Source organism: Mya arenaria, chromosome 6 (genome assembly GCF_026914265.1).
Source record: "Mya arenaria isolate MELC-2E11 chromosome 6, ASM2691426v1".
In the NCBI taxonomy this organism is placed as follows: domain Eukaryota; kingdom Metazoa; phylum Mollusca; class Bivalvia; order Myida; family Myidae; genus Mya; species Mya arenaria.
Window position 1 is genome coordinate 79,259,704 of NC_069127.1, and position 26,378 is coordinate 79,286,081.

The 26,378-nt window shown below is 36.8% G+C and overlaps 2 protein-coding genes across 11 annotated transcripts in view; one reads left to right on the forward strand and one right to left on the reverse strand.

Annotated features, from left to right (window-relative positions):
• The window catches only part of LOC128238260 (uncharacterized), a 49,404-nt gene extending 48,209 nt beyond the window's left edge, over positions 1-1,195 (reverse strand). The window contains exon 1 of the mRNA XM_052953979.1: positions 1,178-1,195. The gene's annotated coding sequence lies outside the window, so the exon portion shown is untranslated. The remainder of the gene's footprint in view (positions 1-1,177) is intronic.
• The window catches only part of LOC128238257 (ensconsin-like), a 67,793-nt gene that overhangs the window by 30,022 nt on the left and 11,393 nt on the right, over positions 1-26,378 (forward strand). For 5 of the 10 annotated variants that reach the window (XM_052953964.1, XM_052953968.1, XM_052953967.1 and 2 more), the window contains 12 exons: positions 8,257-8,498; positions 8,999-9,290; positions 13,930-14,121; positions 14,415-14,470; positions 14,741-15,013; positions 15,320-15,370; positions 17,391-17,571; positions 18,607-18,916; positions 19,211-19,391; positions 20,070-20,174; positions 22,842-22,910; positions 23,505-24,244. In XM_052953964.1, coding sequence (XP_052809924.1) covers positions 8,257-8,498; positions 8,999-9,290; positions 13,930-14,121; positions 14,415-14,470; positions 14,741-15,013; positions 15,320-15,370; positions 17,391-17,571; positions 18,607-18,916; positions 19,211-19,391; positions 20,070-20,174; positions 22,842-22,910; positions 23,505-24,244 — 2,692 coding nt within the window. Of the gene's footprint in view, positions 1-8,256; positions 8,499-8,998; positions 9,291-12,242; positions 12,393-13,884; positions 14,122-14,414; positions 14,471-14,740; positions 15,014-15,319; positions 15,371-16,152; positions 16,186-17,390; positions 17,572-18,606; positions 18,917-19,210; positions 19,392-20,069; positions 20,175-22,841; positions 22,911-23,504; positions 24,245-26,378 lie in introns of all 10 variants that reach the window. The other 5 variants (XM_052953965.1, XM_052953970.1, XM_052953966.1 and 2 more) reach the window with 5 other exon arrangements.

Consider the following 26,378-nt stretch of genomic DNA (forward strand, 5'->3'; position numbering starts at 1 on the left):
TTATGTTATGTTGTTTTGTTGTTGCAACTTTGCACCGTTTAAAATATAGAGTTTAAAGATATGCTCAAATGACATTGAAATGTGTCAAGAACAGGGAGCTTTTTAATGGCAGTATTGATTGATGCAAAATATATATTATATTATTTTTTTTTAAATTTTAATGCATAAGCATGTGTAATTCATTTTAACCTTTACTAGATAGTTTGTGCAAAATGATTTTTTGGCCACCTATAAAGGTGACTGATTTTCATTGCAGCATGTGTACTTAATGCACCAGTCAAATGTAACCTAGCCCCCCAGGTCCGGGGAATAGCGGGGAGTTTGACTTTCGGTCCATTCAACCCCGGCTAAAATCCCCGCCCTGCGGGGTCGAACAAATGGTAAATTCCCTTCCAAATGCCCAAGGACCCTAGGTAAGGCCCATTTCCCGCTATATTTAAAGTGAAGACAAAACCACCGCATTCACCAGGCACTGCGGGGTCACCTGAAAGGTAAAAACACGGCCCATTTTCCCGGCTATCCCCGGTATACCCCCGGACCTGGGGGGGCCGTGGTTACAATTGACTGGTGCATAATACTTAAAGAATTTGTCCAAAGATAGTACACCCAATTACAAGGGTAGAAGGGTCTTTAGATTTGTCAATCTTCAAAGTATAGTATATGCAACATTCTGTTTACTCCCAATTTTTCTCACCTCACTTAATCCCACAAAAAAAGGGTTTTGTACAGATCCTTATCCAATCACTCTGCATCTGTTCTATAGGATGGGTTTTGCATTCTTTAAACTCAGCATTGTTTTGATAAGAATTGTGGATAAAATGGGTTTTTTTACATTCTGATAGGAGTTTCTGATTTTCTCTTTTTGACTCTTTTCCTCATTTAAATTATTTAAATTACTGTTAGTGGTTATATATTTTTTTGTTTAGTCTTATAGTTGTATCATGCTTAAAGATTTGATAAACCAAACTTTTTAAAATATTATTTATTTATTTTTGTCAACTTACTCTTGGAACACCTGGAAATTTAACAAATGGTAAATTGATCATTGAAGCATCACCTTAAGTTTTGAGTCTTAAGTCACAAGTTTTAATCAAACATAATAATAATAATAATAATAATAATAATAATAATAATAATAATAATAACAATGAATTAATATAAAATAAATCTCACTTACTTTTAAGTCTTTTTGGCTTTTGATGTCCACTGTCCTTTCCGCCATGGTGGAGTTGAGCTGCGCATGTCTCGTCTGTGGAAACCATTCTGCACTCTGTATCCCTGGGTCTGATATGGTTAAATATTTGCATAAAATTTGCAAACTTCCTTAAAATCTGTTTGCATAAGATGATGTTCCCCAGAAATTGTAAGAATCGATACCGAGATGTTGGACACTCACTGAGTTTTCCAAATTTTCCAGACATGGTTCAATAGTGGAAATATCATTCATTCTGTGAGATCATGATGAACCCCACTCCTTTCAAAGAATTGGATACTTAACTTTTTTAATTTTGTTCATATTACAGATTGAGTTCTTTAGAGAAATAATTATCATCTAAGATTGTAACCTCTGTCACTTGGAAGCTAATCAAGCTCTCAACTAATTCTTTAACTTAAGAAAATGTCTGCTGGAACTCAGGGGGCTGCTTCTTATTCATGTAGCTGATAAGGCACATACTTCCATTAAAGTCAAATAACATGACATCTTTTCATTTTACTGTTAACATTACAAGGAGATATTGGGAAATTTCCACAAGATCAAAGTCATAATATATACTAGAAATATATAGAAAAGTGCTCCCATGTTTTCTCGAAGATTTTGGGAATAGTTCGATGATTCAGGCTGGCTTTGGTGGTTGCGCAATATCGATGTTTTAGGGCATTTTCATATGATATTGATTGATAAAGCACTGTTCCAGGCTGCCTGGCCAGAATAGGCAAACTTCCCAAACAAGGAGGGAGGATTGTTCACTTTTGGAACAAGTGTTTGGACTTTTCTGTATTAATTTTGTAACTGAAATGTGTTCTGTGATGAAAACTTTGCAAAAGTCTTTGTTATTTTCTATAGGGAAAAAGTGATGAATGTATTAAAATCTAATTAGCCTCTCTCTCTAATGAAAGGATGATTAGGATACTAAGATAAAATCAGCAGGGTCAGCATTTTTTTCTGAGAATGTTGAGTGAATGGAGAATGTATCTGGGGACATCTAGTAGCCATAGTGTAACATATTGATTCTCTGTAAGAACATGGCCTTCCACAGACCGATGCCTCGATGTACACAGTCTGGAAATTCTCCTTTTGCGTTGTGTTGGAAAATCAGGAAACATCTGTGATGGATGGGGCACAGGACTCAGAAAATTGCAATCTTTGCTTTCTGGTGACACTTGGAGACATGTTGTCAGACTGACTTTGCCTTCATTTGAAAAAGTTGATATTTTATTGTTTGGCCAAATATTGAAATTTTGTAGGATGTAAAAAAGTTTGAATTATTAAAAGAGAATAGGTAAATCTCATATAAAGCAAAATTAACCAATACAAGAATGCGAGGGTTTAGCTGAGTGTTGAAAGTGGCGAGTAACAGTAAACGAAGTAGCAGCATCCTGCAACAGCTGGTCCAAGGGGGTACCGTGAAGTCGAGGGACGGGAATAGTGAGACCCCGGGAGCGGGGGTTAGTACTACAACAAGGGGTGGGGGGAGTGTGTCAGGAATAGACAGGGGCAGTTTGACTTCAAAATCTGGGGATAGTGTAACGTCAAGAGGTTGGGGAAGCGTTCCACCAGGGCCTGTATGGGAGGTTACCTTGTCTAGAGTAAGGATGGAGCATCACCATGTCAGGTTTGAGCCAGCCATCAGTGAGTGTGATAGCGAGACCAGCTGGTTCAGCTATGCAAGCTCAGGTAATAATGGATTCAGTCATCGAAATTAGACTTTTGGATTAACATGCCCAGATTCTTATACAATTGCTTGGCATCAAATTTTTGAACAAGCCATGCTAGATAAAATTCAGATTTCGAGCAAGCCTGAAAGAAATTTTACCAGTGCAGGGCTTGCGGGCTTGTGTTAATTTCGACCACTGTGGATAATATGGAAAGTAAAGGAATACTTACTGTTGCTTGCAGATATCTAATTCAATTATTGTGTTAGGAAGTTCCTTGAATATAATATATACTACTGGTGATCCTTGCAGGGTTTTTTTAAGAATTTGGTGAGTTACAGGGTCATACGTCGATAAATATTTTGATTTTTTTTTCCATAAGTCCATCCTGTAAAAGTTATTATTGACTGTCATTGGGCTTATAGGGGCCAGGATTTGGACTACCTGTCATGTATGTAAAGTGTATTTTTAAGTTATTGGTGGGTGAAATTTAGCTACTTGGAAGTTTTCAATGTACAATGCTATGTGGATATCACTTTGGATATGGTTTCAGATGTCATAAATTTTGTAGGCATGTTAAGTTTATGCTCAGAACAAGTATGTAATTTGGCATTCAACATAAATTCTGGAACTTTTGATGTTTTTTTTTGCATAGTTTTTATACTGAATTGCCTTCAATGATTTAGTTCTCATTGAAATATGATATCAGTGCAGCTACTTGTTAGTGTCCAGTTATGTCTTTACCAAAGTGCAGACCTGACATTTAAACTGTTTGGAACATTTCCAGAGACATAGTGTCCTGTTGCACAATGTTATTGATATCACTATCCTCTCCCTATTGATCAGGCGTGACTCATTGTCTGCTGGAAAATCAGCCTCCTAAACTGAACAGATAATCTTTGGAACCTAACATAAAACGGTTTGGATTATTTTGTTATTTTCCAGTTGTTTTCTGGAATGGTTGCCAAATTTGAAAAAAAAAAATCTACTAGAAATTGATCATCATTAGAATAATGCAAACCAAAACATTCTACAAAACATAACATACATAAGCATGCAAACAGTTTATTCCAAAGACATTTCCAATGTGATTTTGAGGGTAAGAGTGGTCACGAGAGTGATTCTAATGAGCATTCAGCTATCTTCACAATCAAGCTTTGATAAATCAGTATTAAGTCATTTGGTTATATCTAGCCGAGTGGATGACACTGGGATTACATCTCACAAGGTCTTGGGGGAAACAGTCCTCAAAGAAATATGTATACAATCAAGGAAAATTAGTGGTAGGAGGGGTGAAGTTCATTGCCAGCATACCTGCATGTCTGATGGCATTCCTGCCTGATAAGAACAATGATAGCTCTTTACAGTTCCATCCTTATAGATGTTCCAGCACTTGTACAGTTGTCTAGTGGTCTCACACTGTCAGGGGTGAGGGCACTCGGCTGTGGCTGTTCTCCATAATCATGCTTATAGCTCAGAATACAGTTATCAGTATATTCAGAACTTTTTAGTGATTGTTACATTCTAAGCTTGAAAAAAAAATGTGAAAAATATGTGTATTGGCAGAATATCTTGGCCCAGTTCAATTTCCAATCATTTCGTCCCTGTAAATTACTTCAAATTGCACAAACTTTAAAATAACAATAATAACTTCAACTGAGCAATACTGACAGTTTGACTCTCGTACAAGTTTGTATTGTCAAGTTGCCTCAGCTTATCCTGGCAGTGTACATATATTTGTAAGAACACCAACTGTCTTTGTTGCCAAAAAGGCTTCAGTAATGAATTAATTGAATTATAATATAAGTTACCATTTCATGTTTGCCAAATTATGAAGACAGGTTGCACGAAGTGAAGATAAGGCCATAAAGGGTTTTACAAATGAGCAACAGCTGACCGGTGATGTATGGGGAATATTGATTATGATCAGATGGATACCTTTTACAGGGTTATAAAACATCAATCTTTATATAACCCATTTAGCCAATTGTTGGACATGTGTTACAATTACAGTCTTTATGCCAGTCATAAAGTCATCATAACTTGCATTATTCTATTAGATTGGTAAGTTTTCCAAAGTGGTTGTTACTATTGGATGGATAACTTGGTCCATAGTCGTGGTAACCATTACTTTACTATTGGATGGATAACTTGGTCAACAGTTGTGGTAACCATTACTTTACTTTTGGATGTATAACTTGGTCAACAGTTGTGGTAACCATTACTTTACTTTTGGATGGATAACTTGGTCAATAGTCGTGGAAACCATTACTTTACTATTGGATTAATAACTTGTTCTGTTGTCGTGGTAACCATTACTTTACTATTGGATTGATAACTTGTTCCGTAGTTGTGGTAACCATTACTTTACTTTTGGATGTATAACCTGCTCCATAGTCGTGGTAACCATTACTTTACTATTGGATGTATAACCTGCTCCATAGTCGTGGTAACCATTACTTTACTATTGAATGTATAACCTGCTCCATAGTCATGGTAAACATTACTTTACTATTGGATGAATCGCTTGGTCCATAGTTGTGGTAACCATTACTTTACTATTGGATGGAGAACTTGGTCCATAGTCGTGGTAACCATTACTCTACTATTGGATGGTTAACTTGGTCCATAGTTGTGGTAACCATTACTTTACTATTGGATGGTTAACTTGGTCCATAGTCGTGGTAACCATTACTTTACTATTGGATGGTTAACTTGGTCCATAGTTGTGGTAACCATTACTTTACTATTGGATGGTTAACTTGGTCAACAGTTGTGTTACCATTACTTTACTATTGGATGGTTAACTTGGTCCATAGTCATGGTAACCATTACTTTACTATTGGATGGAGAACTTGGTCCATAGTTGTGGTAACCATTACTTTACTACTGGATGGAGAACTTGGTCCATAGTCGTGGTAACCATTACTTTACTATTGGATGTATAACCTGCTCCATAGTCGTGGTAACCATTACTTTACTATTGGATGTATAACCTGCTCCATAGTCGTGGTAACCATTACTTTACTATTGGATGTATAACCTGCTCCATAGTCGTGGTAACCATTACTCTACTATTGGATGGTTAACTTGGTCCATAGTCGTGGTAACCATTACTTTACTATTGGATGGTTAACTTGGTCCATAGTCGTGGTAACCATTACTCTACTATTGGATGTATAACCTGCTCCATAGTCGTGGTAACCATTACTTTACTATTGGATGGTTAACTTGGTCCATAGTTGTGGTAACCATTACTTTACTATTGGATGGTTAACTTGGTCAACAGTTGTGGTAACCATTACTTTACTACTGGATGGAGAACTTGGTCCATAGTCGTGGTAACCATTACTTTACTATTGGATGTATAACCTGCTCCATAGTCGTGGTAACCATTACTTTACTATTGGATGTATAACCTGCTCCATAGTCGTGGCAACCATTACTTTACTATTGGATGTAGAACTTGGTCCATAGTCGTGGTAACCATTACTCTACTATTGGATGGTTAACTTGGTCCATAGTCGTGGTAACCATTACTTTACTATTGGATGGTTAACTTGGTCCATAGTCGTGGTAACCATTACTCTACTGTTGGATGTATAACCTGCTCCATAGTCGTGGTAACCATTACTTTACTATTGGATGGTTAACTTGGTCCATAGTTGTGGTAACCATTACTTTACTATTGGATGGTTAACTTGGCCAACAGTTGTGGTAACCATTACTTTACTATTGGATGGTTAACTTGGTCCATAGTCATGGTAACCATTACTTTACTATTGGATGGTTAACTTGGTCCATAGTCATGGTAACCATTACTTTACCATTGGATGGTTAACTTGGTCCATAGTCGTGGTAACCATTACTTTTCTATTGGTTAGATTGCTTGGCCCATAGTTGTCAGATTTATTACTATTTGATGGATTATTTAGTCATGAGTGGTAGCAAACCAAATTGGTGGTTATTTTTCCGGAAAGTATTATAATTATTTTTTATCTCAATATTTTGCATGTTAATGTTCTGAATGGCTACTTTAATGATGTTATGTCTTTCACATATGAAGTGTCTTTCACATGTGTAGTGTCTTTCACTTTTAACTCCACAGAGGTAAACAAATCTCTGACATATTCCTTTGTAAAGACATGGTACAACAGTAATAAGCACAGGTGCTCGTCACATTGCCTGGATACAGTAATACATTATTTTTCATATTATTTTTTTTTAATATTTTTTTATTTTTATTTTTTATTATTTATTTATTTTGGTCAAGATAGTGAATACATGTCATTAAAAAAATTATTCCACAATTTTTCATGAAAGAAAATTAGTATTATATATAAATAAATATAAAAAATATAATGTATTTATAAAAATATATGTCATACTGTATCCAGGCAATGTGACGAGCACCTTTGGTAATAAGGGGTTCTAAACTTCAGGATTCATCCTGAAATCCGGATTGAGAGCTTTAAACTTAAGCCTTAAGTACCGTAACTGTTGTAAAAAGTGTGTTTAAATTGCATTCAAAACAGTAATATAGTCTTTATGTTTCACTAGCAGGGCGGATCCAGAATTTGACATTAGAGGTCCCAATTTTGGATTTGAAGCCTCCCACTCAAAACCAAAGCGTATTATGGTTTAAATGTGGGTCCTTCCCCAAGATTATTTTTAGTGTAAAACAGTGTAGTATTGTGTATTAACGAACTGCGCCCCTCTGAATCTGCTTATGATTTGAAAATGCAGGATGTAACATATTCATGGACTTCGTATGCAATAGAATTTGGTATTTTAGCACTCTTTTCAGGATTTATAAGTGGTTAGAAAGTAAAATATTTTCTTGAAAATTATTAGTTTGTCAAACTGTGCTGTGTTTTAGCCTAAATCTTATGATGTGCTCTATTATTTTTAAATTAGTGGTAGAAAAAGACATCAGTATATTGGAGAGTATTCAGTTGCATATTATAAAGGACAAACTTCATAACGCTTTAGCTTTAAACATGAAATCAAGCTAATAATTAAATGTATATTAGCCTTTAGCATATATATGGCGTTTATATTACAATAGCATTAATTTGTAATTGGAAAAATTATGAAGTTAGAGTAACCGTATATGTATTTTCACTAATATAGTATGTTTGTTTCAGTTTTAAACACATTTCATAAAAGTAAAGACATAGTATATCAATACACTGCTGAAAAGTTAACAAGTCGCTTAATGAATTTAAAAGCTTACAAAACGTTCAAAATATTAAAATGAATAGAGATAATCATTTCTCATTTTAGTGCTCATAACCATTCCATTACTTTTCTAATATCATTTTCAACACCCAGAACTGCTTATTACGCCCATTATATGATTTCATAAATCCTCTGCTTCAGATCCTGCTAGAAAAGAGAAGGAAAGGGAACGTGAGGACCGAATACGCCAGGCCCAGCAGAAACTTGCTGAGGAACGGCAACGGAAAATTGACGAGATGCGGGAACAGCAGCGACTTGCGCAGGAAAATCGGGAAAAGCAGTTGGACGCTCGTAGGAGGAAAATCGAGGATTTAAAGAGACGGGAAGAGGAACGGAGGAAACAGGTGGAGGATAGACGAAGGTTGCAGGAGGAGACGGATAGGGTGAGTGGCAGACTAGGGGTGGGGAAAAAGTGATGGTGGGATGGACAGATAGAAGAGCAGGGTGGGAGGCAGTCAGGTGTAGGATAGACAGAGGTTGCAGGAGGAGATAGATAGGGTGAGTCCCAGAAAAGTGGTGAAGTTAAGTGAGGGTGGAATGGGCAGATGGTGAGGGGTAGAAAGGTGGAAGAGAAAATTTGACTTTGATCAACAAGCCTGACATATAATTCTCCTTTGCTTGAAAAACAATAGGTAAATTTCAGATTCTAAGCCATTACAACAAACATTTTACCAGTTCAGGGCTTGTGGGCATGTAATTGACCACTGTTATGAAGAAATGGCAGTCCCTGTGGCAAACCAGAAAATTAAGGGCCAAGTTGGTAGTTGTGAGGGATTTTGAAAGTCAACTGACACCTCCAGCTGGTACTTAAATGTTAAACCAAGGATATGTATATGATCTTAGTTCATTTCTTACAACTGTTTTGAATTATTTTGATTTATAGGTGAAGAAGGAGGCTATTCTGAGCAAAGCGAAGGAGCGGTTAACACGTTATGAGCAGTGGAAGACACATGGTCGCAAAGGTGGGCGTCGGACAGTCCTTGGCTTTGGAAGCCGGACGCCGCGTGAAGTGTGCTTCACTTTAGACGCCAGGCGCTCCTCCTCCCAGAGCACGCTTAGACGCTCTCCTAACAACTACGATTTTGAATCCTATTTTAACCGCCGTGCGGTGTCGGCAAGCAGTGTAGTACGCCGGCACTGTTGCATAGATATTAACAAACTTACACAGGGGATTGGTATGTTCGCTGTTCTAGCTTTCTCTCTTTCTCATTTCAATTACAACATGTCAAATAGTAATGAATTTACCATTGTCTGGTCTGCAGAACATTTATTGGTCATAAAATTTGCAAAATTATTTTGTTCTGAAATGGGATATTTATTAAACAACAATTGTATCAGGGTTTGAAATTTATAGCCAGTTTATTGTCTGATGCTTTGAATACTATTAATGAGATTTCTTGGAATTAGGTTGAGTGTGAATACAAATCGCCATAAATGCAGGTGATAAATTAATTAATGTTCTGCAGGTGCTCAGGCTCAAGTTAATTACAACTAATATTGTAATAAACAGAATATAACAAACATAGAGTAATATTATGACAGACATTAAGATATTTGAAATATTTGATAATTTAATATGCTATCTTTAAACAAACTTATTCTTACAATGAAATTATTTATATTACGGGAATGGTGCTGTTATATCATTAGTTTTGTTGTAAAATCCCGAAAGCCAAATACCATTTTATTTTCCATTTTACCCCTTTAAGTTTTGGTTGGGATAAAAGTGAATGATAGGTAATATGTAATTTTAAAAAAATCATTACATTTCAATAGCTGCAAGTCTCCATCTCGATCATATTGTGAATAGCATGTGCCTGCCATTCTTTAAAACAAATATTTTACTGTAAAGTGTAAAGAATTCTGGTCATAGTTATGTATGATTCTGATGCATTTTTGTTTTAAAAAAGGCAAATTAACACTGCATGCTGACTAAATTTTGAAATTTATCTTCTGAAAGGTGAAATACCATAAAATTTATATTGTCCTTCAATTAAACAGAATTTCTTGAATGAATATGATGCATAATTTATTGAATGTCTTACTGAATTTTGAGCATTTTGACATGTTGTTTTGAACTTTCTACTCCACGGAGGTAAAAAAAAACTCTGACATACTCCTTTGTAAAGACATGGTACAACAGTAATAAGGGGTTCTAAACTTTAGGACTCCTGAAATCAGCATTGAGAGCTTTAAACTTTAGCCTTTAGTACCGTAACTGTTGTAAAAAGTGTGTTTAAATTGCATTAAAAACAGTTATATAGTCTTCAGTGAGTACAATTAGAAATGAATTAATGGGGCTGTTTTGGGTTAAAAATCTTACGAAAAAACTGAGGAGTTTGTCAAGCTGCCTTGATTAACCGAGTTATTAATTGTATACTGTTACTAACAAATAATATGTGGAGTCATTTTGTGTGTTATCAGATTGTCTGTTGTTGAAAAAAAAGAAGTAGAGGAATTATAATGGCCTTGATGTCATTGTTATGCAAATCTTTATTGTTAGTCATAACTGAAAAATGTTTAGGATATTGAAATAATACTTGGTACACATGTTGCATGAGACAATACCCACATGTGCAGCAGGGCCCATAACTCTGGCTGTGTAATGGTTTTACCCCTTGTTTGTCTGAGAGAAACACACAAGTGTTGCATTTGTTATTCCCCTTTGTAATGTAACTAAACAACAGAAATCTCATTCTTTTCAACACAAACTACAAAATGATGTCACAATTATGTTAATTTTTCAAACTGTTGTTTTAAGCTAGACCTAATCACTGTGTAAGGTGTTGCTACAATCTATACAGATGTGTTTGGTAGTGTGTAGTGTTTTGTGTTTTCTAAAAGATGCTGTAATAGTCCATAATCTATTAAGCATGACATTGAAAGTAGTTATAAAATTTATTTTTAATAATAAGTAAAATATACCTATACTACCTTTAATGTGCTTGCCAAAACATCATTTCTACCATAATTCCCAAAATAGTTAAAAACTCTTAAAGATAATTAAATTCTGAAAATTGCCACATATGCTAAATGGAAGCACTCTGTATCGTAGTAAGATTGTTTTGTTAAATGATTCGTCAACTAACATATATTCTTTGAGCGTCTCAATATTGTTTGAGACAACTTTCTGTTCACGCAGTTTTATCCGCTTGTGTAGTTCTTCCTAGCCTATTAATACATAGCTGCAGTTAAATCATTTGTCAGAATTGATAGTAGATAACTCAAAGAATCAAATGTAATTTGATAGTAATAATACAGGCTTGACATCGTGTAGAATCTTACTTGCTGTTATATACGAGGCCCTGTTTCAATAAAATGTTTTAAGATTGTGTAATCCCAGGCTCAACCCCGTTTTGGGCATAAACTGTGAAAACTGCAGTTTCAAAAAAATATCATTAGAATATTTATTGTATTCAGTCTTCCTCTAAATTTGTGTGTGTCCATGAGCACTATTAGGCAGCATAAGGTCAACAACTTAGATTATATTATATCTCAATGAAACAGGGCCCTATTAGTTTCATGTGCTTGTGTATGAACATGCTTTATACGCTCTACCCCCTTACAAGCTGTATATTCTGTTTATACTGTTTCAGTAGCATTTTGATGTTTGAATTGCAACAATTTTTCTTTTCCTTGTTTTAACGTATTCATATCGTTAGCATAAAATGCATTTTGCTTTAAGTATAATATTTTTCATTTAAATGAGCATATTTGATTATGTTGGGAGCATTGATGTTGCCTTGAAATTTAATTTGAAAAAGGTAACAACAAAATTTAAGGTTATTTATGAAATGCTAAATATTTATGCAGTTAGTTTGGTTAACTAATGGAATTTTGTATGGGAGCACAAATTAGTGTCAATACACCCATATTTAATGAGCCTCATAGCTCTACACACAGTCATTAAATATTTTTCAGTAAAGCTGATTGTTTGGCGGAGAAAAACAGACAAGTGTTTGAAAGAGCTTGTTGCAAAATGCATAGTAAGCAAAAATGGCAACATCAGAGCTCCCTAAGTAAAGCCACAATTTAAATATTAAGCACATGCCCATTATTGTGTTGCCCAATGCTGCATTATGTTGCCACATTGATGTTGTACCGTTACCCCCTGTTGTTTTATCTAGGCTATCCCGGGGACTCCCCACCCTCGAAAAAGCTCTCTCAGTCCATGAGCGTGCTATATCACAAACGGAGCCCCGAATTTTCCTCATCGGGGGCCATTAACACCGCAGGCAAGGGCATGGGTCTCAAATCAGGGGCCGAGTCCGTTATCGGTAAGGGAGGCAACTTATCATGTCAAGTGAATAAGGCGAAATAAGAATGTGCGGCGTAGGGTTTTATATTTTTGTTTGGTTTTATGCTTGATTTCAGTGATGAACAAAAAAACATTTGCCTCCCTGAACACAAGTTATCATGAACTGAGTGGACAACTGTGTTAACTGTTCATATTTCTATATGAATTTAAAACAGTTTGCTCTCAGTTCTAATAAATTCTAATCTGCATGACATTGTTTTTTTCATTCAGTCTGTTTTTGCATGACCTTATTTCTGTGCACATAAAAGCGATGACTTGTTTGCACCATCTTAATTTACATCAAGACTTAAACTATTTTATAATCACTTACATTTCAGTGAAATGTTCAACACTTGACCATGATATCTGATATCGTCATTCAAACTGACCAACAACATAGTCAAACTGACCAACAGCATAGTGTATGTCATGAATCACATGGAATAATAAGCTGCACATTCTTTATTGGCCTTAACTGTACATTATATATACGATGATAAATTGCCAATCATAATTATTTTGAATTACTTGTACATTCAAAATTGCGATATATTATTTAAATTGAAAATTTTGAATTTTGTTAAACTATGTGTATATTCAATTAATATTTATAACAATATAAAAAAAATAATATACTGTATCGGAAAATGTCTTTCAATTCTTCTGTAAAGTCTGCATGCAGGGTGCTTTCAGGATTGTGACATATAAGGTCACACATATAACTGATATATTAACTTACTATTGAAATAACCTTAAACATTTATAAATAGATAAACTTAAAGACAGAAAATAGCGTCTGCCCTTCTGTTGCATCTAAATATATGAAGCTGTTTGTTACAAAGGAAATCCTTTCAGACTGAGAGAAGCACGTACAGCTTTGCATGGCTTCCAGTATTACTGCTATCAATATTGTCATGTGTGAAGGTTGATAAATTATGCATGCTTTATATTTGCGGTATAATCTACATTAACTGTATGTAAAGTCAACCTCAGATCACGCCTGTCATAATGCAAGGGTGAGATGTTGGTTGATGTATTTTCTGGTGTGGTGTTGGTGCTGCTGTGTCGAGATAATGGCCCCTTCTTTCTGGTGGTTGTTTCTTTTCCATTAAGGTCCTAGCTTTACGGGGATATGACGATATTAAGCCCCCTGTAGTATGATATTTTCCAATGCTCTAAGCATGCTTGAAGTGAAAGATCCTTCAGTTTATGGCGAAGAATATTATCGAATTAAGTTGGCATGCTTTGATGTGCTATATCCTACATATATCTGGAAAAATCACTCAGAGGTGGAGGCTAACAGAATTTAATAAAATTTTCAAACTTTTCAGATGATAATTATTAATTGAATTTTATTCTTTCTTTTTTCTCCCCCTGACCACTTCCTTCCCACTACCAACCAATCAAATCCCAACCCTACCCATCATCCTTCATCCAATATGGCCGTCCTTCCATCACCGTGGCAACCTCAGCACTACACACCATTCCCGAAAACCGCCTAGGTCGCTCTTTTGTAGCGTCCGCCCCACCCACTAGGCACAAAAGCTCCGTGAATCTCACATCTGGCGTGAAAATGCGAGATCCAAGTAAAACATCACCACGGAAACCACGGCCATCAAGTGTGGCCACATCAATGCCCAGCTTTGTGAGAGTGGAGACGGATACCCCAAAATCGTCCAGAAGTAAAAGTACAGATAGGGGCCCTAGAGGTATGAAATGGTGCTATCTGTGATTGCTTAGATATACATGCAGAAAATCGATATGATCACAATTCGCAAACAATGCACTTATCTTTAAGCTTGTTTTTTGCAGTCCCTAATGTTCTTAAGTTTGCTTTTTTCTTTGTAATGTGTACTGGTATGATTTATAAAGCAAACTGGTGAAGATTTTTTTCTAAATCATTTTGTCAACCCTTTATCAACCCTTTATCTATTGTTGATCCTTTTCGAGATATCACTGTGTATTGATGAAGTTTTAAAACTGCACTTTGTGATTTTTTCAGACGGCAGCAAGAGTCGTGGGGTCCCCAGGAAGGAAGAGGACAAGTTTGATGGAAAGGTATGATATGTTAAACATTGTTGTGTTACCAAGGTAACAATAACATGAATTTTAGATAATGGAATATTTTTTGTGTATGTCTGTAATGAACATGTTTGTTTCCTCTGTGTTTTCTCAACATAAGGCCACATTAGTGTAACATCATAACAACAAGCATGGTTTCTATGATGTTATAACTTGCATCACTATTGTAGTAAGATATATAATGTTAAATTTAACTACTGCATCAGATGATTGACATTGGCAAATAAAAAAAGCTTGGTTGTATAGGAGAGGAAGGCTGCAACATTGCCGCGTCCATATGATAGGAAGAAGATCGAAGAACGGAGACAGGAAGTGAAGAAGAAGCAGGAGGAACGGAAGGAACTGGCGCGCGAGAAGGAACGTATGACCAAGTCTGAGGTTCACGAGGAGAGCAAGGACATGGGCAAGCCTCCACCAAGACTGTCACGCTCCTTCATCGAGCGTATGGCCGTTCCCAAGCACCCTTCACATCCTTCACCTGACAAGAAGGAGCCAGTCAAGGAGTCCACACCTGTCAAGGTTAGTTTAACATTAGGGATGTGTTGTTTGTAACATTTACCTTATTTTTAAGTCGCCATTTTAACTCAATGGTACATTTATATACTTGCAAGTCTTTTAGGGGAATAGTATGTGTATGGACATTAATTTCATGTGGATCCCATCAAAAAAAACTTTTTATTTAATTTCATTTAATAATTACACTCATCTTTTTGTATTGAGTGACAACTAAAAATGTAAATACACTAACACAGTTGAATACACTTTTATTAAAATATTGCATGTTAGGGAAAGCTTTATGCATGGTGAGCTGGCTGGTTTTTGCAGGTAGCTCGAAGGTCAGGCCCTATCACGGCCCCCGTGGCCACTAAACCTCAGGTAACAGGCTGTAGGGCGCAGTGTTATAATCACTGATGTACAGTAGGGTGCTGTGTAACAGGCACTGTACTATAGGATGCAGTATTTTGGCTTTTTAATGGAGATGGTCTTATACATTTCACTGCACAGTCATATGTATAGAAATAAGTAAAACTTAACAAGCTTGACAGTAACAGTTAAGAATAATGCTTTGCCTTGTGCAGTACAAAAGCTTACCTTATAACGCATCACAAAAGCTCATTGATTATAATGCAGTCCAGAGTAGTTAGAATGATACAATGTACATCTGGAATAATAATAATTATGAAGTGAACAGAATAAAAAAGTTTAAGAACAAAAATTTGAAGATGTTTGTTAAAAAATTTTTTTTTGCAGGATTGTGCATTGTTAGAAACTAAGCAAAGAATATCATGTAGTCATATCCATGCTTAAAACTTGTGTTCTGGCTAACAAGCAAGTTAACAGATGATTTACGGTGGCACTGGGGATATTAACTATCGATCAGCTGTACCAATAATCACATGTACCCACGGGGACTGGGAAAAATGTTAACGGAAATGGTCCTGTATCCATCACAAATACTTTTACTTCTTGCATGACTTAACCAAACATTTAACTGAAAGCTTTTGAATACGCTTTAAAACATTGCATTTGAAAAGCAACAGAAATGTTCAGCTTATTACAAGATTATTACTTAAAATAATAAATGATTTTAAGGAGTGCAAGAATGTTGATTTGAGTGCATGCTACATTTATAGTTGTAATTGCCATGTATTTACAAGCTTCTCATTCGGAGGCGGGCCACCAAATTTACCGTAAGAGTTTGAGTATGATGTTGTTTTATGGCTGCATGTAACGCACTGTTTGTCGTGGATGTTTTACTACATTCATTGTATTATTCATGAAGAACAGAATTGTATAAATGTGAGGTGCACACAATCCTCAAAGTTCTTTTCCTTTTAAACAGCAGTTTTATTGTCATTTTTTGTGCAATAAACATTTGTCATGTATGCACAGCGACATGCTAGGACATTGTTTCTATTTGCAGTGACCTGAACAAGCCTATGTTTTGTTGCCGTTGTATCATGAACGGATGTTTCTTTCTTCACTCGAATTCATCTTTGTCACATTTCATTTAAAGATAAAATTTTATTAAGATTGCATTTATGTGGTCCTGAAAAATAAAATAACAATTCCTATTGTCTTTCAGTTAAGCTCTTTATTTTTAAAATAAATTGGACTTAAAAGAATTTTTGGACAGTAAACAATATTTGCTGCCTTGGCGAATTTTTCTTAATGGTAGAATATTAAGACTTCCCTACATCACCATGGTGTTGTGTTTTGTGCTTGTTTTTATAGCTAGCTCAAATTGTGTTTCACCATGTTGTCCTTACATCATCATCACCATCACAGGAGCTATAAATTCCCCCTGTTCATTTCATTAATGTACCGGCCGACCATGACTCAGGCTCTGGTGTGTTTTGTGGTATATCACCAAGCTGTTGTGGCCTCCCCCGGAGTCTATATTTAATCAATATCCATGCAATATTATATGATTGCTACAGGCCATTAGGTTAGAAACAAGGAAAAAGCTTATTCAATATTTTTGGGACAGTTACTCATAGTTTGCTTTCCACTCAAAATCAATTGGTTTTATATTCATTAGATCACATTTTTTTCAAGTATAATTTTTCAAGGCATTTAAGACCTTATTATAGCCATAAGGACAGTGTTAAAGTATGTTTTGTCTTTGTCGCTCGATTTTTTTTTTTGGCTAAGGCTGACTAATTAAAATTGGTAATGCACAAAATCTCTTGTGTTTGATATTATCTGACAAACGTAGTAGAAATACTTCAGAGACATATCAGCAGTTGTAATTTGGTTTAAATATATATTTGAATATATAATATTTATGTTCTTACAAGATCTTATCTGCTTCAGGTTAATGAGAACACAATCAATACTTAATATTGAGCATATAAAAAAATGTTCACCATTCCTATCATTTCCCTTCTCCCAGGCAAAAACACCAGTTAGGGAGAAGCAGAAGGCAGGGGTGAAGGACTCTCCAGCCAAGGCGAAGGTGGAGGTGCGAGTGAGGGATAGTTCCGAGGATACGTCTGAGACGTCGTCCAGCCCCGCCCCCTCTGGCACGCCTCCCGCTCGTGCCACACCAACCATACAGGTGGACGAGGTCACAGGTGAGTGCATTAGCTAACAGTGATTTACATATGCTATTGTATGAAGCTCGGCTCCACCCCATGCCTGTGCCACACCCACAGTACAGGTGGACAAGGTCACGGATGAGTGCTTTTGCTTACAGTTTTTTACACATGCTATTGTATGTAGCCCATCCCCGGCCCCATAATACGCCCCATGTTCGTGCCAAACCTACCAAACAGGTGGAAGAGGTCACAGGTGAGTGCTTTAACTTACAGTCATTTACTCATGCTACTGTATGTAGCCCATCCCTGGCACCATCACACGCCCCATGCTTGTGCCAAACACACCATACAGGTGGACGAGGTCACAGACGCATGCTTTTGTTTACAGTCACATTTTATGTAGCCCAGCTCTGCCGATTTCGGCACACCTGCTCGTGCCACACCAACCATACAGGTGGATGAGTTCACAGGGGAGTGCATTAAGTTGCAGTCATTTACACTTATACTGTGTGTAGCCCAGTCCTGCCCCCTCTGGTACGCCTCCTGCTCGTGCCATACCTTCAATACAGTTGGACAAGGTCACAGGGGAGTGCTTTAACTTCCATTCATTTACTACATGTGTAGCCCAGTCCCACCACCTCTGGTACACATCCCGCTTGTGCCAGACCTTCCATACAGGTGGATGTGGTCACAGTTGAATGCTTTAGCTTACAGTCATTTACATATGCTATTGTATGTGGCCCAGCTCTGCCCCTGATGCTTGTGCTACACCTTCAATACAGGTTGAACAGGTCAAAGGTGGCACGGGCGTTGTTTTACAGTTTACCATGATGTACACTTATTCATTTTACTTCTTTGTGATTATAATGAATAGCAATGAAATTGATTGATTATTTATTTATTAAGTTTAGTTGTAACACTATATGATTAACATAAAAGTGCAGAGTTATTAGAGTATAGTCCTCTTACTCAGGTCATTGTCCTTAAGGTGAATAAATGAAGTTCGTGTTGACTAAGAGTTAATCAGGAATAATTTGATGATATGATTTCACATATTTCTTCTTTTTACAGAGGTGAAGGTAGAGACAGAGGCCCCAACTGAGGAGAGGCCCAAAACTGAGAGCCCAGTTGAGGAGCTTACTCCAGCAGAAGGCCGTGCTACCCCAGAGCCCTCTTCAGAAGTCAAGGTTGAGCCCAAGCCATCCTCAGTGGAAGCCCGACCTTCACCTAAGCCTGATGCTAAGGCTGAAGCTAAGCCAAAGACTGACAAGGAGAGAGAGATGGAAGAGTACAAGGCTAAGCTGGCAGAGAGAAGGAGACTGGCTCGGGAGAAGGCAGAACGAGAGGCCGAGATTGAACGACTCAAGCAGGAGGAACTAGAGTATGTGGGGTCTTATGTCTTGAGAATTGTCTCATTAGATAAATTAAGTATCAATACTGAAATTTTAAATTTATCTTTTGTAAAATAAGACTTCGTTTCAAAAAAATGTTGAACATAAAATGAAAATAAATATCATATCTAAATATCCTATGTCAATTGAGGAAGACCGCATAAAATCAAGACCCTTGAAAAAAATGTCAGTCTTAGCTGACTCCTTTGTTGATATTATTGTTGCAAATAACACTTTTCCCCTTAATTAGTTACATTATTTATATAATTGCTCTTTTATTTCAGGCGTCAAGAAGAAGAGCGTCAGCAGCTTGAGGAAGAGCGACAGAGGAGAGATGAGGAGGAGTCATTGAGGCTGGCCGCGGAGGCGAGACAGCTGGAGGAGGAGCGCCTGAGAAAAGCCATAGAGGCGGAGGACAAGAGGAAGGCAGAGGAGGCAGAGCGAGCAGATCAGGAGAGACAGGCGGTAAGTTTTTTGTGCTCAGGGTGAGCTGTTAGCATGCTTGGATCACATGACACAAACATGTCACATGATAAGGAACAAGTCAGCTGATCAAGGTGATCTCGCTGTGAGCTCATCGACATTAACTGCGAAAGAAATTGTGCTCGCAGTCCAAGAAAATTGATTTCTTGGCCCAATAGATTTTTCTCAGTGTCATATCATTTAACTACATAAGAGTACAACGTGATTCAAATATTGTAGGTATGCTTCTTTCTTAAGTGCTTTCTTTCATAGAATGTGTTGATATAAACCTTGTGTCAATATTTCTAGATATTCAAGAGCATAGAATGTACTTGAGTAATTGCTAAAAAAACAAGGAGTTTTAATCAATAACATTTTAGCTGTAGGATTAATTTCCATAGAATATTGACCAGAGATTTTTTTATATACAAAATCTAAGAATCTATGCACTTTTAAAGAGAGTTATTTAAAACATACATTATTTTGAACTATGTTAAGCTCTTACGTGGAAAAATGCATGTAATCAATTTTTGAAGTATTTGGGATTGTTTTCACACTGTTCTGACATTCACATTTTCCTAATAACAAATTTTATGAAAATGTATGATGATTAGTCCTGGAAGACAATATTTTTTTATGCATTCTTAAATGTGGCCCACATGGTTTCTCTTTTTTGTTCAGAAAGAGGATGCGGAGCGTAAGTCCCGTGAGGAGGCTGAACGTCACGAGAAGGAAATGGCGGAGCGGGCAAAGAGGGAAGAGGAGGAGAGGAATGAGCGCAGAAAGGTACGGGCATGGTGCTGATAATAACTGAAGTATTTATAATCCAATTATGTTGAAACTTGATGACAGTGCTACTGGGCCTACTGTCTCAGGCAAGTTCAATTGTGGGGTGAATCGCCTCAGTAACTTGAGAGTTATGTCCCTTTGACATTTAGTAGGTTTGTGTCTTGTGCAGACAATTGCATAAGTATTTATTATACAATAATGATAAACATGGTGACAGTGTACAGGGGTGAATTGCATCCGTTATGCACCTTTCAAAGTAAACTATAGTTGCCTTTTTACCTTTGCAGACATATATTCAATTATTATCAATCTGGATTAAACTAAGTAATAGTTGTTATTGCCTTTGATATCTTGACCATGTGAAATCATGAGATAAATTGCACCACAGTATTGCCCTTACTACCACAGTATTGCCCTTTCTACCACAGTATTGCCCTTACTACTACAGTATTGCCCTTACTACCACAGTATTGCCCTTACTACCACAGTATTGCCCTTTCTACCACAGTATTGCCCTTACTACTACAGTATTGCCCTTACTACCACAGTATTGCCCTTACTACCACAGTATTGCCCTTACTACCACAGTATTGCCCTTACTACCACAGTATTGCCCTTTCTACCACAGTATTGCCCTTACTACATCAGTATTGCCCTTTCTACCACAGTATTGCCCTTACTACTACAGTATTGCCCTTTCTACCACAGTATTGCCCTTACTACCACAGTATTGCCCTTACTACCACAGTATTGCCCTTTCTACCACAGTATTGCCCTTACTACATCAGTATTGCCCTTTCTACCACAGTATTGCCCTTACTACTACAGTATTGCCCTTACTACCACAGTATTGCCCTTACTACCACAGTATTGCCCTTACTGCCACAGTATTGCCCTTACTACTACAGTATTGCCCTTACTACCACAGTATTGCCCTTACTACCACAGTATTGCCCTTACTACCACAGTATTGCCCTTACTACCACAGTATTGCCCTTACTACCACAGTATTGCCCTTTCTACCACAGTATTGCCCTTACTACATCAGTATTGCCCTTACTACCACAGTATTGCCCTTACTACATCAGTATTGCCCTTACTACCACAGTATTGCCCTTACTACCACAGTATTGCCCTTACTACCACAGTATTGCCCTTTCTACCACAGTATTGCCCTTACTACCACAGTATTGCCCTTACTACCACAGTATTGCCCTTACTACCACAGTATTGCCCTTACTACATCAGTATTGCCCTTACTACCACAGTATTGCCCTTACTACCACAGTATTGCCCTTACTACCACAGTATTGCCCTTACTACATCAGTATTGCCCTTACTACCACAGTATTGCCCTTACTACATCAGTATTGCCCTTACTACATCAGTATTGCCCTTTCTACCACAGTATTGCCCTTACTACCACAGTATTGCCCTTACTACATCAGTATTGCCCTTACTACCACAGTGTTGCCCTTACTACATCAGTATTGCCCTTTCTACCACAGTGTTGCCCTTACTACCACAGTATTGCCCTTACTACCACAGTATTGCCCTTACTACCACAGTATTGCCCTTACTACCACAGTATTGCCCTTTCTACCACAGTATTGCCCTTTCTACCACAGTATTGCCCTTACTACCACAGTATTGCCCTTACTACCACAGTATTGCCCTTACTACCACAGTATTGCCCTTACTACCACAGTATTGCCCTTACTACCACAGTATTGCCCTTACTACCACAGTATTGCCCTTACTACCACAGTATTGCCCTTACTACCACAGTATTGCCCTTACTACCACAGTATTGCCCTTACTACCACAGTATTGCCCTTTCTACCACAGTATTGCCCTTACTACCACAGTATTGCCCTTTCTACCACAGTATTGCCCTTACTACCACAGTATTGCCCTTTCTACCACAGTATTGCCCTTACTACCACAGTATTGCCCTTACTACCACAGTATTGCCCTTACTACCACAGTATTGCCCTTTCTACCACATACCACAGTATTGCCCTTTCTACCACAGTATTGCCCTTACTACCACAGTATTGCCCTTACTACCACAGTATTGCCCTTACTACCACAGTATTGCCCTTACTGCCACAGTATTGCCCTTTCTACCACAGTATTGCCCTTACTACCACAGTATTGCCCTTACTACCACAGTATTGCCCTTACTACCACAGTATTGCCCTTACTACCACAGTATTGCCCTTTCTACCACAGTATTGCCCTTACTACCACAGTATTGCCCTTTCTACCACAGTATTGCCCTTTCTACCACAGTATTGCCCTTACTACCACAGTATTGCCCTTACTACCACAGTATTGCCCTTACTGCCACAGTATTGCCCTTACTGCCACTGTATTGCCCTTACTACCACAGTATTGCCCTTACTACCACAGTATTGCCCTTACTACCACAGTATTGCCCTTACTACCACAGTATTGCCCTTACTACCACAGTATTGCCCTTACTACATCAGTATTGCCCTTACTACATCAGTTATGCCCCTTTTATTTGATAAAGTATTTGGATTACTTTTTGATTGGGTGTAATAATCAAAGTTTTTAATTAACTACAAAATTTTTTGTCTTCCTTTTACAATAAAATTGATATTATCATTGGTTATAATGAAGCATGTGTATTTACAGAGGCTTGAGATGATCATGAAGCGAGTGAAGACCGACTCCACCCCCACATCCACACCGGAGAAGGCCAGGGTAGGTCCTAACACTAGAGTCCTGTGGGGATCTGTCTGACAACTTGTTAAGGGTTGGCCATCATTCCAAGGCAGCTTTAGTTTGAAGATTTATAAAGATTGTGGAAATTTGCAAGGAAACAATTCTAAAGATAACAATATTTGATGTTTGAAGTAACATGACACTATGTTAGCTTATGACAAGTTATATTAATCATCAGGTTCTTGCAATTGCAATCCAGTGGGCTTGCTTTCTGACTTGTATTGGACCCCATTCCCAATGTTGTTAAAAAATACTTTTTTTCTTAAAAGTGTAAATATAATTCCCAAATTCTTTTAAAAAACAACAACACATTTTCATCCCAAAGAAGATTTGGTGATTTCCTAAAGGAACAAAACTTAGTCACAGTCATATATCTTCTCTGTCTATTTGTTTTTTATAGCACTCTTGCTCATTTCTATGCAAAATTAGAAAGAAAAAACAAATGGTGAAAAAACAATTTTTTCATAACCTTGAGCTTATGAAAACAGTCTTGTCATTGCATATAGCCATATTAAAATGCATTTTTAAAATAAATTAGATATGTAATAACCATTTACTATCAATTTCTTCCAGACCGACTCCCCAACAAGGGTGATCACAGGATCTTCAAGCCGTACAAGCCTCGTCTCCTCTGAGGATGAAAGGTCGGCCGACGATTTGGACAAGGACGATGGGCTCCTTAAACCTGAAGAGAAATCAGACGATACCCCAAAATTCAAGTCCCCTCTTTTGCAGAAACTTACAGATAAAAGCGGAGATTCCAGCACACCCAAATTCAAATCTCCTTTACTCCAGAGCATTATGGGTAAAACTAAAATAGGAGCTCGTCTATCTGGAACAAAGTTAGATGAAATGGTTAAAAGTACTGATAGTTTAAGTGAATCTAAGAGTACAGAATACTTGTCAGAGAAAGAGTTCGCAGAGAAAGATCAAGATGATCTAGAAAAAGATGAAGACACGAGTGAGAAGGATATTGTCACTAACGGTGTGCATGAAACAGAAATATGTGATAGTGGGGACAGAATCCTGGAAGACATAGGTTCGGTCACACGCTCAGATGTTATATCTCAAGACTCTGTTGTGATAAGTGAGGAAGAGGACAATGAGGAACCGAAACCTCTCATTTGTGACAGTATGACAACTAGTGTTCTGATGAAAGGCGGAATTACAGACTCTCAGTTGTTGATAGGGTCGACCGCTGATAGTGCTGTGTCAATGTCCTTTACCACAAACGGGGTGACCACCTCACAAAATGGGGACTTACATCAAGAGCATACAGATTTTATATCTTCAAAGGATTTCGTGGATTCAAGGTGAGCATTGCAATGATTGGATATTTTTTTTTATACAAAGCAAGGAAAATAACTGTTGGTTAAAAATCAGTGTACATGTTACTGGTTAGGTTGCTTCCCCTGAATGAAAGGAAACCGGACAATATAGCTGCACCACAAACACTTGTAAATTTCAGATTTACTTCAGTGTTATCTTTAATCAAGCCTGTTTTATCTTTGTTTTTCTGAACTACTCATAACCAAATTTTAGTTGAAATGATGCGTTTTTCCAAAACAGAAAGGCCCGGGCCCCAATTCCCAATATGCTTGATAAAACACTGAAAACATGTATATCAATAAACTCATCATTTACATTAAATATATATCATTTCAAAGAATTCAACACTTGAAAGATTTCATTCTAGACTTAGAAAGATTTCATTCTAGACATTAAAGAGTTCATTTTAGACTTTAAACTAAATTATAAATTTGATAGTTGAGATTGAAAAACAGTTTCTTTAAATTTCATTTACTTCAAACTGGGAAATGGGAATGTTCTGTGCCAATTTTAAGCTGTTTGCTGTTTCAATGATTAACCTACATTGGCTCTGTATTATGTAGATATATTGATATATATAGCACCATTGTCATGTCTGCCAACTTGTTAACCAAATTTGAGCATAGGTGGTTGTCAAATGTTTAAGCTCGTTATTGTTCATTTTGTGATGTATCACTTTTTTATGATGGATCGTTTGGACATCAATCTCCAATGTATACATTAACCAATTTATAGTGCAGTTTGAGATTTAATGTGTTCCAAAACATTCTATTTGACGATTAGTGTTTTCAACAAAATATTTCCAAAATGCTTCCATGTTTTTACGTAACTTAAGTCATCAAATTTAGTCTTTTGAGTAAACAAGCCTGGATATCATTTTACCAGTGCAGGGCTTGCGGGCTTGGGCAAGTTTCAACCACTTTTCCTCCAATTTTTTTTTATTCTGATTTGTTATGAATATGTTATTTGAGTGCTTAAATGCAAATAAGCTGACATTCTGTCAAGTACAACCAACCTGCTGCATAATTGACTCATTGTATATTTAATAAACCTTTGATATGAGTGTTATGATAATTAAGACATAAAGTGCATACTTTGTACCCAGTCTTATCAGAGCCTGAATAATTAGCACATGAAATAGTCATTTCTGATGTCATTCTGTAGGTTTGAGTTAGTAGATTTTGTCACCTCTATTTTCATTGGTGACTTATAATTTGATTTGGAGTTTCTTTGTATTGGGTTTTCATGAGTTTATGCTTTGGATTTTTCATGAAAATAAGAATTTTGCAAGTAAGGTTTTGTTGTTTTAGCCAAACAATTTCTTAAAAGTATGGTAGGTTTAATTGTGAGTTACATGCATTTGCGTTGTGTGTGCTGTTTATTAAAATATTTGTGGGGATAGTTGGGGCTTCTGTTAAAGGAAGTATATTACTCCCTAAAGATGGGCTAAAATTTAAAGAAGTACAGAAACTTCTATTTAAAACTTTGGATGAAACTTCTAAGGAGATTGGTTGAAAGTTGAACAATATTTAAGGCATTATAATATTATTGTTTGTTTCCACTAACTGCCCCTATTTCATCCCGACTCTACTTTTTTCGACTGTAGTGTGGAATGTTTTTGTACAATTTCCTAAAAAATGTGCATTTTTTGAGTGAACATGTTTAAATTTGACCATATTAAATTAAAATCTTTCTACAATAGTGATATTTACCCTGATATAGGTTGTTTGGTGCAGAATCCCACTTCTCAATTTTTTTTTAGAAAATAAAGTTATGTCTACCAACCCAATTATTTTTTTAAATGTTATTGGAAACAAAGAACTAAGGGAGGAATCTTAAGTGACCACCATGTTTGGGAGAAAAACTTCCTAAAGTGTTTGCAAGGATGTTAAAACTTCCATATTCAAATTATAAATGGAAGCCTTTTGCTAGTAGTGCTGTATTCAGCGGAAACTTGAAACTGTTAAATTCAATTACCAGCATGCGCGGTAGTTTGCATTATAATTTCATTTATCTTTATCATGTTCAAATTACACTGCCCTGCCTTTTGTATAGGTTTAAAATGCTTCACCTTGGGTTTTGTTGTTACGTAGAAAGTATGAAATGGGTATTTGTTTA